This window comes from Pseudophryne corroboree, chromosome 10 (assembly GCF_028390025.1).
Source record: "Pseudophryne corroboree isolate aPseCor3 chromosome 10, aPseCor3.hap2, whole genome shotgun sequence".
Taxonomy (NCBI): Eukaryota; Metazoa; Chordata; class Amphibia; order Anura; family Myobatrachidae; genus Pseudophryne; species Pseudophryne corroboree.
This window is the reverse complement of record NC_086453.1, coordinates 295,992,944-296,007,139: the sequence shown is the minus strand read 5'-3', so window position 1 is coordinate 296,007,139 and position 14,196 is coordinate 295,992,944. Positions and strand designations below refer to the sequence as shown.

Here is a 14,196-nt window from a genome sequence, read left to right as displayed (position 1 = left end):
ATATGCAAATGCTGATTTCAGCCTACTCAAGTGTAGATGCAGTGGTGGCCTGGAGTCGGTGACACACCCGGTGTGGCCAACTGTAACCCCTCGTTTGAATGTGACCCTGGACAAAAGGGTGTGCCTCCTGGGTGTACCAAGTGATGTCACTCCAGGGGTGTGTCCAGCATCCCCAGACACTTGTGCTTGCAATGCCGGCGCATTCCCAGTGACAGTAGCCGGTTGCTGCAACATAATGTCACACTGCAGCACCCGGCTCCTGTCACTGCAGAGAAGCCGGCATTTTGGCGTCATCCCCTCCGAGGGTGACATCAAAATGTGGCCAGCACCCTCCTTGTGACGCCTGTGTGTAGATGCTTGCGTCTGACTGTGCAAGCAGAGAGACACCCACTTTCAGCGTCTCTGCACGCTATAACACTGCCAATGATACTAGACTTGTCACCATCGGCACGCAACATTGGCAACTGCACAACCGCAGTCACTATCACTGGCACGATGCTCCCATAACGCCCATGAAACAGACTTTTTTTATGCTCACTTCTAGCCCCCTCCCAGTCACTGCCCAGGAACGCCCATCACTTTGCAGCCCCATTTCTGATACCGCCTGTCCCGATCGCAACAGCATATTTGTGAATACACATTGTGTAACACAACCATAGGAGTGGGATCTTCTGCATTTGTGGGTAAACTGTGGGTTACAGCTGTACAGTTTCTCCTACATCCGCCTCTTTACAGGCGACACTGAGCATTGTTTTTGAAAAAGGCAATGTTGGTGCATGCTGGGCTGTGCCTTTAATAACATTGGCGCGTGAAAATATGTCCGTCAAAATCGAAGAAAAGCTATTATTTCGGAAATGGGAAACTCAATCACATTTACCCAATTTATGTGAATTATACTAAAAGAGAAAAGATGTATTTATCAAACAATTAGGAAAAGCCAGGTACACGGCTGTTTTTGTCTCTCCTCCATTACTTCAGGTAAAGTGCACATGGGAGATTTACATGAGCAGATGTCTGAGCAGGGAAAGTACAGCATGTTCTACTTTCTCCAGTCCTTGCTTTCTGTGCCAGCGCCAGCATGTTACCAGTCTGCGCCCACGGCGGCCAACATTATACCAGTCGGCGACCAACATTTATCAACATTTTACCAGTCCGCCCCTACGGCGACCAACATTTTACCAGTCCGCCCCTACGGCGACCAACATTTTACCAGTCCGCCCCTACGGCGACCAACATTTTACCATTCCGCCCCTACGGCGACCAACATTTTACCAGTCCGCCCCTACGGCGACCAACATTTTACCAGTCCGCCCCTACGGCGACCAACATTTTACCAGTCCGCCCCTACGGCGACCAACATTTTACCAGTCCGCCCCTACGGCGACCAACATTTTACCAGTCCGCCCCTACGGCGACCAACATTTTACCAGTCCGCCCCTACGGCGACCAACACTTTACTGCGCCCACAGCAGCCACCATTTTACCAGTCTGTGACCGCAGAGCCACCGAAAAACGTTTAACAGCATGTGCCCTCAGCAGCAACATTTTACTATCCAGCGCGTCCTTATATATTATACTGAGCTTCTGTTTTAGCCCCTCTTTAGAGTTACATTAGACATACCTGCACGCACAGAGTAAGAGATATTTCTGTGGCACATCACAAGCCATATAGAAGTTCCCGTATGGTGGACTAGCGGTCAGTATTATGTGACACAGTCTAACCCTGGCAGTGTTTATCTATATGGACCTGAACACAGAGTGTATGTAGGGATATCTCAGTCAGCCCACATCACTACACAGATGCAGTGTGTTCAGGTCCGTATAGGAATTAGTCTTGGAGAATAAAATGGCAGGGTTAGAGACAGGGACGGCTATTGCTGAAAAGTGACAGGTGATCCAGTGTGTGGGAACACCTATATGGCTTGTGATATGCAATTGAAATATATCTTATATACTCCTTATAGATCTTATATGTACTCTTTTAATCATTTATTGGGACAAAAGTTCCTATTTTGTGCCTCCATTTCCTGTTGTTTATACATGCAAAGTGGAGGCATTCATTTTGTGGGAGGAGCCAGTTTGCAGCCAGTCTGTTAGAAAACAGTAACATCCTATGAGGTCTGTCTTATATGCATGACGGGCTGGCACATGGTCAGATGAATAGGTTACATTATCATAAATATTAATTCAGCCTCCAAAAAGGAGTGGCTCAGCTATAAGTGACAGGATTGTAAATGCAATACAAAGCACGTTACAGCAAAACGTTACTACTAACATAACAGCCTCATGACACAATATAAAGCCCATTGCAATGTACTGAATGCCTGGCTGGGACATGGTTACAATTTACCATTAAATAAGTCATTATGACCAGCTTTCAAGCAGCTGTAGCTCGATAGTAGAAGTAAGTGGACCGCTTTGTAGGATATAAGAGCAGTGCCAATTACACATGTTCATCCATACCAGCAGGAAACAACATTGGCAGTATTACAGGAAAGACTGCTTATAGCAGCAGCCATTTAACATCATCCTACTTGTTTCTCTAGGGGAGAGGTGTGTGATCACTACTGTGGTCATACCAGATTAGGGGGTCTGTTTCCTAAGCTTTAGATGGAGATAAAGTGGACGGAGATAAAGTACCAGCCAATCAGCCCCTAACTGCCATGTTACAGGCTGTGTTTGAAAAATGACAGTTAGGAGCTGGTTGGTTGGTTGGTTGGTTGGTTGGTACTTGATCTCCGTCCAAGGCTTAGTAAATAGACCCCTGAGCAAAGATAATTACTGCCAAATTGATAATACTAAAATATGGGGTCGATTCAATTCTCCGACAGTTGAATAGCACCGGAAATTAGCTCCCGGTGCTATTCAATACAGCGCCAAGTGACACTCAATTGTCTGGAGTTCTTCTCTCACCTCCGGGGGATGCGAGAGGAAATCTGACAAATTGCTGCCGCGCAGCTGGTGCGAGGCTGATTCTGGTGGGAATCAACATTGCGCCGGGGAGTTAAGTCGGAGAATGCCCGTTCTCCCGACAAATCAACCTGTTAAGGCCGGGAGAACGGGCATTCACCGACTTAACAGGAGCTGAATTGAATAGCGACGGGAGCTAATTCCCGGCGCTATTCAACTGTCGGAGAATTGAATCGACCCCTATGTTAATAAACAACCACTAAAATGCCGCAATATGTATTGAATGTATTTATAATGCCAGTATAGAGTCATATGAAAAAGTATAGAATTTCCTGGTAAAGTGCAAGAGAAATGAACGGAAGAGAGAGGAACAGAGGCAGCAGGAATGGGTGAAAAGAGAACTGATGTGCAAAGCCATAGTGATGAATTGAGGGCTAAAGGAAGTGAGGCGGGGTGGCAGAAGGGTATTCGTAAAGTTGAAGTGAGGTGTGGGTGATAAAGAGTGATGGATGAACAGTGGAGTGAGTGAGGGGGAACAGCGAAGGGAAAGACTGAGTGAGGAGGGGTACATAAAAGGGTGTGTAGAGGGCGAAGCGAGAACGGTATACCTTTTTATCTAAGCGTACCAGCCCTCCTCAAAATGCAATACTTTCTCCTTCAACCCTCCTGCATGTCTTTCCCAGTTCACCCCTTCCCTTATTATGTAAGATGATACAGGCAGGGCCCCCCACCCTCCACACACACTTTGTATTTCCGCAGCACTCTCCCGTGCTCCACTACACTGTCTCCTTCAGTGACTGACTGCTCACCCACACATTAGGTACAAGATCACTAAGTACTTAATTAAATCCAACCCAAGACTGCTAATGTCAGCACTACCTATTTCCTTGAAATCTGTCTTACATAGTCTGGAGGCAAATGGTCGGTAAGAGGAAGGGAATGGGGCATCACGGAGGTGAGTGTGTGGAGGGTAAGAGGAAGGGACAGGAACGGCATGGAGGTGAATGCTGGGAGTGGGGAGGCATAGAGGTGAATGGTGGGTGAGGGGAAGGGAGTGGTGCAGCATGGAGGTGAAGGTTGGGTGAGGTGAATGGAGTGGAGTTGCATGGAGGCGAATAGTGGGTGAGAGGAAGGGAGTGGGGTGGCAAGAAGGCGAATGGTGGGTGAGAGGAAGGGAGTGGGGTGACAAGGAGGCGAATGTAGGGTGAGAGGAAGGGAGTGGGGTGGCAAGGAGGCATATGGGGGCGAGAGGAGGGGAGTGGGGTATCAAGGAGGCGAATGGTGGGTGACAGGAAGGGAGTGGGGTAGCAAGGAGGCGAATGGTGGGAGAGAGGAAGGGAGTGGGGTGGCAAGGAGGCGAATGGTGGGTGAGAGGAAGGGAGTGGGGTGGCAAGGAGGCGAATGTAGGGTGAGAAGAAGGGAGTGGGGTGGCAACGAGGTGAATGGTGGGTAAGGGGAAGGGAGTGGGGTTGCATGGAGGTGAATGGTGGGTGAGGGGAAGGGAGTGGGATGGCAAGAAGGTGAATGGTGGGTGAGAGGAAGGGAGTGGGGTGGCAAGGAGGTGAATGGTGGGTGAGAGGAAGGAAATGGGGTGGCAAGGTGGTGAATGGTGGGTGAGGGGAAGGGAGTGGGGAAAACATGGAAATTAATGGTGGGTGAGAGAAGTAGAGCAGCATATAGGTGAATGGTGGGTGAGAGGAAGGGAGTGGGGCAGCATGGAAATTAATGGTGGGTGAGTGGAGAGAATTGGAGCAACATGGAGGTGAATAGTGGGATGAAGACAGTGGATCGGCATAATATAGAGTTGAAGTGAGTAGGTAGGCATAGGGGTGGGTGCTAAAAGTAAGTAAATGGATGAGAAGGGGTGGGTGAATGTTGTGATGAAGTGAGTGGGGCTGCAGTGGAGTGATGTATATTGTGGAAGCTAGGTGAAGATTTTTATTGGAATATATATATATATATATATATATATATATATATATATATATATAAATATATATATACATACATACATACACACACATACATACAGGTTGAGTATCCCTTATCCGAAACGCTTGGGACCAGAGGAATTTTGGATATCGGATTATTCCGTATTTTGGAATAATTACATACCATAATGAATATTTAAAGTTTCATAAAATTGCTTTTCAAAACTCCGTGGAGTGCCGCCTGGTCCCTACATCGTGGTGAAGACTTGCTAGTCCAAACCAGGGGACCATAAATATATATATATATATATATATATATATATATATATATATATATATATATATATATATATATATATATATATACACATACATACATACATACACACACAGGTTGAGTATCCCATATCCAAATATTCCGAAATACGGACTTTTTTGAGTGAGATAGTGAAACATTTGTTTTCTGATGTCTCAATGTACACAAACTTTATTTAATGCACAAAGTTATTAAAAATATTGTATTAAATGACCTTCAGGCTGTGTATATAAAGTGTATATGAAACATAAATGAATTGTGTGAATGTACACACGCTTTGTTTAATGCACAAAGTTATTAAAAATATTGGCTAAAATGAGCTTCAGGCTGTGTGTATAAGGTGTATATGTAACATAAATGCATTCTGTGCTTAGACTTAGGTCCCATCACCATGATGTATCATTATAGTATGCAATTATTCCAAAATACGGAAAAATCCGATATCCAAAATACTTCTGGCCCCAAGCATTTTGGATAAGGGATACTCAACCTGTATAAATAAAACAAAAGAAACATCCGTAATCTGCGCACTTCTCTCAGCAGCACCACAGGACGAACCTCTGTTAGCAGGAACCAATAACCTGATAGCAATATGTGATGTTTTTCCTTGGTGCGCTATAATTAGTTCCAAAGTGTACAGAACCAGTATTGGTAGACTTTGGCCCTCATTCCGAGTTGATCGCACGTAGCAACTTTTTGCTGCTCGTGCGATCAACTTGACGCCGCCTATGGGGGAGTGTATTGTGCAGCCCTGCTATGTGTATTGGATCGCTTGTGCAGCCCTGCTATGCTAAAAATGTTTCCAGCAAAACAAGACCAGGGTCAGACTTACTTACCCTGTGCGATTGATCCAGCAACGAAGGTTCTGGAATTGACGTCAGACATCCGCCCTCCAAACCCCTGACATGCCTGCTTTCGCCCCACCACGCCTGGAAAACGGTCAGTTGATGCCCCAGAACGCCTCCCGCCTGTCAGTCTTCTTGCGATCGCCGCTGCGATCACTTTTTTCGCTGGCGGCGTCGCTGCCCGGCGACGGCTGTCTGCAGGCAATGACGTCCGTGCGCAATGCATCCGCCGCGCATGCGCAGTTCCGACCCGTTTGCACCGCTGCAACAAACTGCAGCGTGTGAATGGGTCGGAATGACCCGCTTTGTCTCTGAGGTATGGAATAGGGGTACCTATAATGACATACCCTCACACCAAAAAAATCACCCAACAAATAGAAGCCCAAAGACTGAATTAGTGGTTAACAATATTTGAACATTTATTAAAAATACATAAAATAGTAAACACTGATTCGATTACAATTGGCAAAAACATAGAAACATCAACGGTCCCTACAACAGTGGTCTTGGTGGTAAACAATACCCTCCCTCACCTCAAAATGGAGTGAGCTCTTGGGAGGGTGACGCCACTATGCAAAGGCCCGTACTAGATGACCCTATGCGTTTCGTCAAAATTGACTTCTTCAGGGGTACAAGAATTCTGCCTGCACTTTTAATGGTTGCTTCAAACTGGTCCTTATAACTCTTCAAATGATAGCCAAATATAACTTAGGAATTACTTCTACCAGTACGGAACCTTTATCCGTTGACTGGGGGCAATATACTAAAATGGCCGTAGCCCATATGGTGGCCAATTAATATCTAAAATAAGAAAATCAGAAAGTCTCATGTCAACAATAGTGGAGGAGACAAGTCATCTTAGTAGAGACGAATCGAACATTATGTTAGCTTTATTAGGTCGTATTCTACTAATATCAATAATTTGTCAGAGTTGACAAAAAAATTGTCCTCAGTATCTCCGAGGGGTTAAAGGACAGTTTTTTAGGTAAGCTGTCCTCTGTATCTCAGATCTATCGAAGACGATTCTAGAGTCCTGTAGTGTCTGTGTGTGTCGGTCTCCAAATTGGAATCCAATGGTTTCCAATTTGGAATCAGTGTTTACTATTTTATGTATTTTTAATAAATCTTTAAATATTGTTAACCACTAATTCAGCCTTTGGGCTTCTATTTGTTGGGTGATTTTTTTGGTGTGAGGCTATGTCATTATAGGTACCCCTATTCCATACCTCAGAGACAAAGTCTGCCAATACTGGTTCTGTACATTTTGGAACTGGATATAGCGCACCAAGGAAAAATAATCACATAATGAGATAGATAGATAGATAGATAGATAGATAGATAGATAGATAGATCTATCTATCTATTTATTTATTTTTTGGGGGTCGGGGGAGGGGGGAGATAGATACTGCAGGAGTGTATATTGGGAAGCATACATATCAGGGGAGGCAGTGGGTGTGCTGTATTTTGGGGGAAAGCAGGAGATGTAGATAGGGGAGAGCTGTATATTGGGGGGCATGTATAAGGGGGGTGCAGTGGCAGAGCTGTATACTGGGGGAACATATGTATTAGGGGGATAGGGGAGGTCTGTATATTGGGGGTCATGTATATTGGGGGGACAGGGAGGAGAGCTGTATATAGGGGGACATGTATATTGGTGGTACAGGAAAGAGCTGTATATTGGGGAGGTATGTATACATATACCTCCCAACATGACTACCTCCAGGAGGGAAAGAATGCTCTGCCCCTGGACTTCCCTCTTAATGTATGATTGCCATCACCTGTGCCAAAACACCTTTCTTGGCAATAACAAATTAAGAGGGAAGTCCAGGACCAGAGCACTGTGTTCCTCCTGTAGAGGTTCATGTTGGGAAGTATATGTACTCTCCGTATCACCTGCTGTGTGTGACCTACACTGTGACCGCAGCCCTCCCCGCATGTAATGACACCAGCACCCCCGCAGCAAGAGCCCCGCACCCCGTCACACAGCGATGAGATTACGGGCAGGGCTCCGGGCGGACACATGCAGCCGGCGCCCGGTGTCACCCAGGTGACAGCCCACGGGTCACCGCAATATGCCGGCTCAAACTACCCAGCCGGCCGCCCTCTCCCTGCCTTTCCCAGGCACACACCACGGCAGAGAGCTGCCTGTCACCAGCACGGCGGCTCACCTCCCTCCTGACGTTTAACAGCGAGTAATAGTCATCGTTATCGAAGTCCTCATCCATCAAGGCCGCCGCCATCTTCACAACCTTTCACCTCGCTCGCCGAGTCCGCCGGTAACGTACAGTAGCCGGGCCGGAATATCACAGCGACACCTACAGCACGGGGTTGGAACTACATGGGCTATGCTGGATGCAGCTGCTGGACAGCTCCTCCACTAATTCCCTGTGCAAGAACTGAGACGTGCCTGCTAAACAGATACAACTTATTCTAATGCTAACTGATACTATTACTAGATGTCCCATCACTGCCTGGATCGCAATCTTTCTTTGTGCTGGATGTACCAACCTCTTGCAGTACATCCCACCTCTTACCGCGCGTCAAAACTAATCACATATGTACTAACATATGCAATTAGTATCACAAAGTGCAGCCCTCCCAAAAAGAGTTGGCCTTTGTGATGGCGGGATCAGTACTCGGTCGAAATACCGACGCCGGAATCCCGACCACACAATCCCAACAGGGGTGGCGAGCGGAACGCAGCCCCTTGCGGGCTCGCTTCCCTCGCCACGCTGCGGGCACAGTGCCTCGCTACGCACAGCACACTAATGTATTCTCCCTCTATGTGTGTCGTGGACACCCACGGAGGGAGAATATGTTGGGATTGTGCCGGTCGGGATTCCGGCATCGGTATTTCGATGTTGACCGCATCCTGTGATGGCCACCAGTCCCTGGACTTCTGGGTTTATGGCCCGGGAGTCCATCTGCACAGAGTGATGCGGCGGCTTCGGGGGATGCTTGGAGGGATCCGATCAGATCCCCCTTACAGCACAGATGCAGAAAGAAGCCCATAGGCGTTACCCTCCACATGGGAAACTTGGCATCCCGATCTTGGTACATTCAGGAAATGCAGTAAAAACCCCGAAAACTGTGTTTTTACCGCATTTTCCTGTTGGTGCATCCCATCCTCTAGCTCCCTTCTCATCTCTCTCTCTTCAGTGCTGCCCTCCCTCTTTTTCTTCTTTCTCCCCCACTTACTCCAACTCATTGTTCCCCCTCATATTTATTTATCTTATCAGCGCATTATTTTATTATATAGATTATCCTTTGCATTATCTTTCTTCTTTTGGTTGTGGATAATGTTGTGATGTTGTTGTTGGTTGATTTTTGGGATATTTGTGATGCCATCAGGAGGTGATATGTGATGAGAATTGTTGGAATAACAGGTGTGTTTGGAGACTGTAGATATGAGTTATGCCGTTACTCTCGGGGAGTGACACTGGTGGGGGGGGGGGGGGGGGGAGTCAGAGTTCAGACCAACTGTCATTACATTCCAATGTTATTACATCTTTTTTTTACTCACTCTTCAGATACACAGACGAGGGGTGTGCAATAAGTTTCCAGATGCACACAAAGTATTATATTTACAAAGTGAACATTACATTTTTTCAAAGCATTTGCTAGAGGAATCTATGCATGCCCTCAAACCACTTGGTGAAACGCGTTGGTTACGGGTTACCGGCGGCCGGGATCCTGGCAGTCAGCATACTGAAGCTGGTTTCCCAGCCGACAGAATGCCTGCAGGGGGGCAAGCGCAACGATTCCCCTTGCAGGCTCACTGCGCTTGCCACCCTGCAGGCTCGGGGGCTCGTTGTGCTCGCCACAGGTTCTATTCCCGTCATGGACACCCATGAGTGGGAATAGCCATAGGCCCCCTGCCGGCATTGTGGCAGTCGGGATCCCAGTGTCTGTAAGCTGACCGCCGGGATCCCGACTGAAGGGATGGTAGCCGCATCCTGGTGAAGCAGCTGGACCAGTCCAGAGCAGATATAAATTTTACATGAAGGTCTCCACTGTAGCTTGTCATGACTCAAAACAAATCCTGCACATCTTGCGCTTGATTTGTGGGAACACGAAGAAGTCACGGTGGGGGGGGGGGGGGGGGGGGCAAGTGTGGACTATATGGCAGATGACCAATCTCCTGGATGCATTCATGGGCCAGAGAATCCACCACTTTCCTGGACTTGTGGGCAGGTGCTTTGTCATGATGGAGAAGGGCGCAAGTTCTTGGATGGCACCTGGAAATAGCTTGCAGCAGGCATTGGTTGGTGTACCAGACTCCAGTGATGGTGGACTGCTGCATTAGTGGTGTGGTAGCTACATGACCAGTCTTGGCCACAAAACCACCCTACCTGTACATGTGCTTGGCCACGCTGCACTCATGCTGGAATTTCTGTGTCCACGCACCTCTAACTGGGGTCCACTGGGATGACTGTTGTTTGGTTTCGGTTTCAAAACTTAGATCCAGAATTCCTCACCACTGATGATCTCTCAGATAGAGTTTGAGTGACTGCCATCAAACCTAGCCAGCAGGTTGAGGCACATAGTCACCCAAGCCTCCTACTCTCGAGTGAGTTGATGGGTCACCAAGCGTAGAGAAACCAGGCTCAGGCCAAGCTTTTTGTGGAGTATCAAGCGGATGGATCCCCATGAGATGCCTATCTCCTTCTCTAACTAGGCCACGGTCACCCTGGCCTGACACTTTCCACAGTAACGGGGTGGACAGGCGGTGGATGCTGAAAGAGGAGACACCGCAGATGACACCTTTCCTGAGAGTTAGTCATGCATACAGCATTTATAAAAGCTACTTTGCATGCGATAAGGAGCAGGATAGGGCTCCCTGCTGTGTCCCAAACATTTTCATGATCAGTATTGTCAAATATTTTTGTTTATGAGTAAACATTCTCACACACAAAAACAAGTCAATTGTGTTACTAAACTGGGACATCAGATATGATACTTAATTAACATAAAACAATATGCACCAGACATCCCCACTACCATTATATGCACAGTTGCGATTTTCTCATATTTATTAGCTAACTCACTAAGAAAGGCAGTAAGGGACCAATTAATTCTTACCTTGTTAATAAAATAATGAAGTATCCTGGTAGGAAATGCTTGATACATGCAAGGGGCAAAGTCAGTATACTGATATTGTGATAATAGAAGTATTACTGTAAGGAAACACTTTAAAGAGATGCTTTCATCTAAAAATAAATTATGTTTAGAGTTAAGTCATACTAAGACATTGCTTATCCAGTAATAACATAGGGGGTAATTCAGAGTTGTTCACATCAGCAAATTTGTTAGTAATTGGGCAAAACCATGGGGGTGATTCCGAGTTCGCTCGCTAGCTGCTTTTAGCAGCATTGCAAACGCTAAGCCGCCGCCCTCTGGGAGTGTATCTCGAACGAATAGCGAACGAAAGATTAGCAGAATTGCGAGTAGAAATTTCTTAGCAGTTTCTGAGTAGCTCCAGACCTACTCACAAATAGCGATCAGTTCAGTCAGTTTCGTTCCTGGTTTGACGTCACACACATGCCCAGCGTTCTCCCAGCCACTCCCCCGTTTCTCCAGACACTCCCGCGTTTTTCCCTGACACGCCTGCGTTTTTCCGCACACTCCCAGAAAATGGCCAGTTTCCGCCCAGAAACACCCACTTCCTGTCAATCACACTCCGATCACTTCAACGATGAAAATTCTTCGTTCGGACGTGAGTAAATCTACTAAGTTTTGAGCTAAAATACTAACCACATGCGCACTGCGAACCATGCGCATGCGCATTTTTTTTTTCAACGAGCGAACAACTCGGAATGACCCACCATGTGCACTGCAGGTGTGGCAGATATAACATGTGCAGAGAGAGTAAGATTTGGGTGGGTTATTTTGTTTCTGTGCAGGGTAAATACTGGCTGCTTTATTTTTACACTGCAATTTAGATTTCAGTTTGAACACACCCCACCCAAATCTAACTCTCTCTGCACATGTTATATCTGCCCCCCCCCCCCTGCAGTGCACATGGTTTTGCCCAACTGCTTACAAATTTGCTGCTGCGATCAACTCTGAATTAGGCCCTCTGTCTCTTTCATCCCACCCTGCCAAACCCTCCACTTGCTCCCTGTCTGAAAACTCCCTTACTGAATCCAGTTTAAACTCCTCACATTCACCTACAAAGCTCTTACTGCGGTAAACTTACTAAGACGGGAGTTCTGTTTAAGATGGGATGTTACCCATAGCAACCAATCAGATTCCAGGTATTGTCTTCTAGAAGGTGCTAGATACTGTAAATGAGAAGTAGAATCTGATTGGTTGCTATGGGCAACATCCCATCTTAAATAGAACTCCTATCTTAGTACATTTACCCCTTACTATCTCTCTTCTTCATCCTACATCTCCAACGTAGTCCATGTGGATGGTAAAGTATGAAAAAGTTAAAAATCAATTTTTAAAATAAAAAAGCCATGTCAACCTTTTCATGTGTCGACCTGTCCTGTGTAAACCATTTTAATGTGTCAAGCTTTTTTCGATGTAGACCAATAGTGGTCGACCTATTGACTGTCGACCTAACATCCTGATATCCCATTTTGCTCTCTCTGATCAGCTAGTGACCACCAGCTCTCCTCCCCACTAATGACCACCTCTCACTCCAGCCTCCAAAACATCTCCTGAGTTGCCCCAATCAGGGACAGAACTTCCATTGGTGCAGCAGTGCATTGCACTGGGGCACCTGAGGACTAAGGGGCCCACTGCTGTCCAGACCAGCAATGAGTTATTCCCTGGACCCCCTGCAGACCATTTTGAGCAATGTCAGATGAATGGACCAGTGCAGAGAGCAGGGTGGACACTTATTGCCGTGTGGCATATTGTGAACTTGAGTTGGGGTGGAGTAGGGGGGTCCAAATTATATTTTTGCACCTGGGCCCACCACTCACAAGTTCTGCCACTGGCCCCAATCTATGGCTTTTCCAACACTCTATCAGACTCTCCCGCAAACCTTGCATCAAACGTTCTCTCAATATTCACTTATTCTCCCTAGCCTCCCGGATCTGTGCCAGATCCCATCTTCCCTTCTACACTGTTAGCCCCTTGTGCCTCCCAATTCTCCCACCTTCCCCTTCCCATTTATGGGGATATCCAATTAGCCCCGGTAATTTACCAGGGCTAATTGTCCCGCCGGGGGCTATCTAAATAGCCCCAATAAGCTGCGGCATGCGCCGGCTTATCTGGGATTTTGTTTCACCTGCCTCTGGCAGGCGAAGCAGATTCACACGAAAACACACAGGTTTCACTGAACCTGTGTGTTTTCGGGAGAAGAGGTTTTTTTTTACTGGCGATCCATCTGGATAGACAAACAATGGTAGTTGCTCGGTCATTCCTGGAGATAATTATGTATCAAGTGCTGGAAAGGGGGAGGGGTCACAGACAAACAGACAGAGAGGGGAAGGGGGTTGCAAATCCCACCCCTACATTTCCCTTCAGCACACTAAAAATTACCTGTAACCATACCTGAACCTATCTGGTAATAGAAATTCAGATAATTAGTTTACACATGTTTGAATCGGGATAGCCTGTAAAAAAATTGGTGAAACATCGGAAAAAAGTCCGAAAAACGCCCGAAAACGGCCATTTTTCGGACCCAATGTTTTTCTGGGGATAATTGGATATCCCCCATAGAATGCAAGTTCTTTTCAATAGGGCCCTATGTCCTCATGTTCCATCCCTCCCTTAGGACCACTAACCCAGCCAATAGATCTATTATATAACTATGCCTACACATTTAATTTCTGTACATATGGTACTTTGTTCATTTGTTAACACTTTTGTGTATCTTTGCTCTGTACTGTTCTGCGGAAGTTTTTTGTCTCATGAATAAATAAATGCTAATAACATAGGGGATAATTCCAAGTTGATCGCAGCAGGAATTTAGTTAGCAATTGGGCAAAACCATGTGCACTGCAGGGGAGGCAGATTTAACATGTGCGATGAGAGTTAGATTTGGGTGGGTTATTTTATTTCTGTGCAGGGTAAATATTGTCTGCTTTATTTTTACACTGCAAATTAGATTGCAGATTGAACACACCCCACCCAAATCTAACTCTCTCTGCACATGTTAAATCTGCCTCCCCTGCAGTGCACATGGTTTTGCCCAATTGCTAACTAAATTCCTGCTGCGATCAACTTGGAATTACCC

The 14,196-nt window shown here is 46.4% G+C and overlaps 1 protein-coding gene across 1 annotated transcript in view; it reads right to left on the bottom strand.

The window, feature by feature from the left end:
- Positions 1 to 8,312, bottom strand: part of DNAJC11 (DnaJ heat shock protein family (Hsp40) member C11) — a 298,464-nt gene extending 290,152 nt beyond the window's left edge. The window contains exon 1 of the mRNA XM_063943394.1: positions 8,171 to 8,312. Within this exon, the coding sequence (XP_063799464.1) occupies positions 8,171 to 8,242 (72 nt within the window). The 5' untranslated portion in view covers positions 8,243 to 8,312. The remainder of the gene's footprint in view (positions 1 to 8,170) is intronic.
- Positions 8,313 to 14,196: the final 5,884 nt, after the last annotated feature.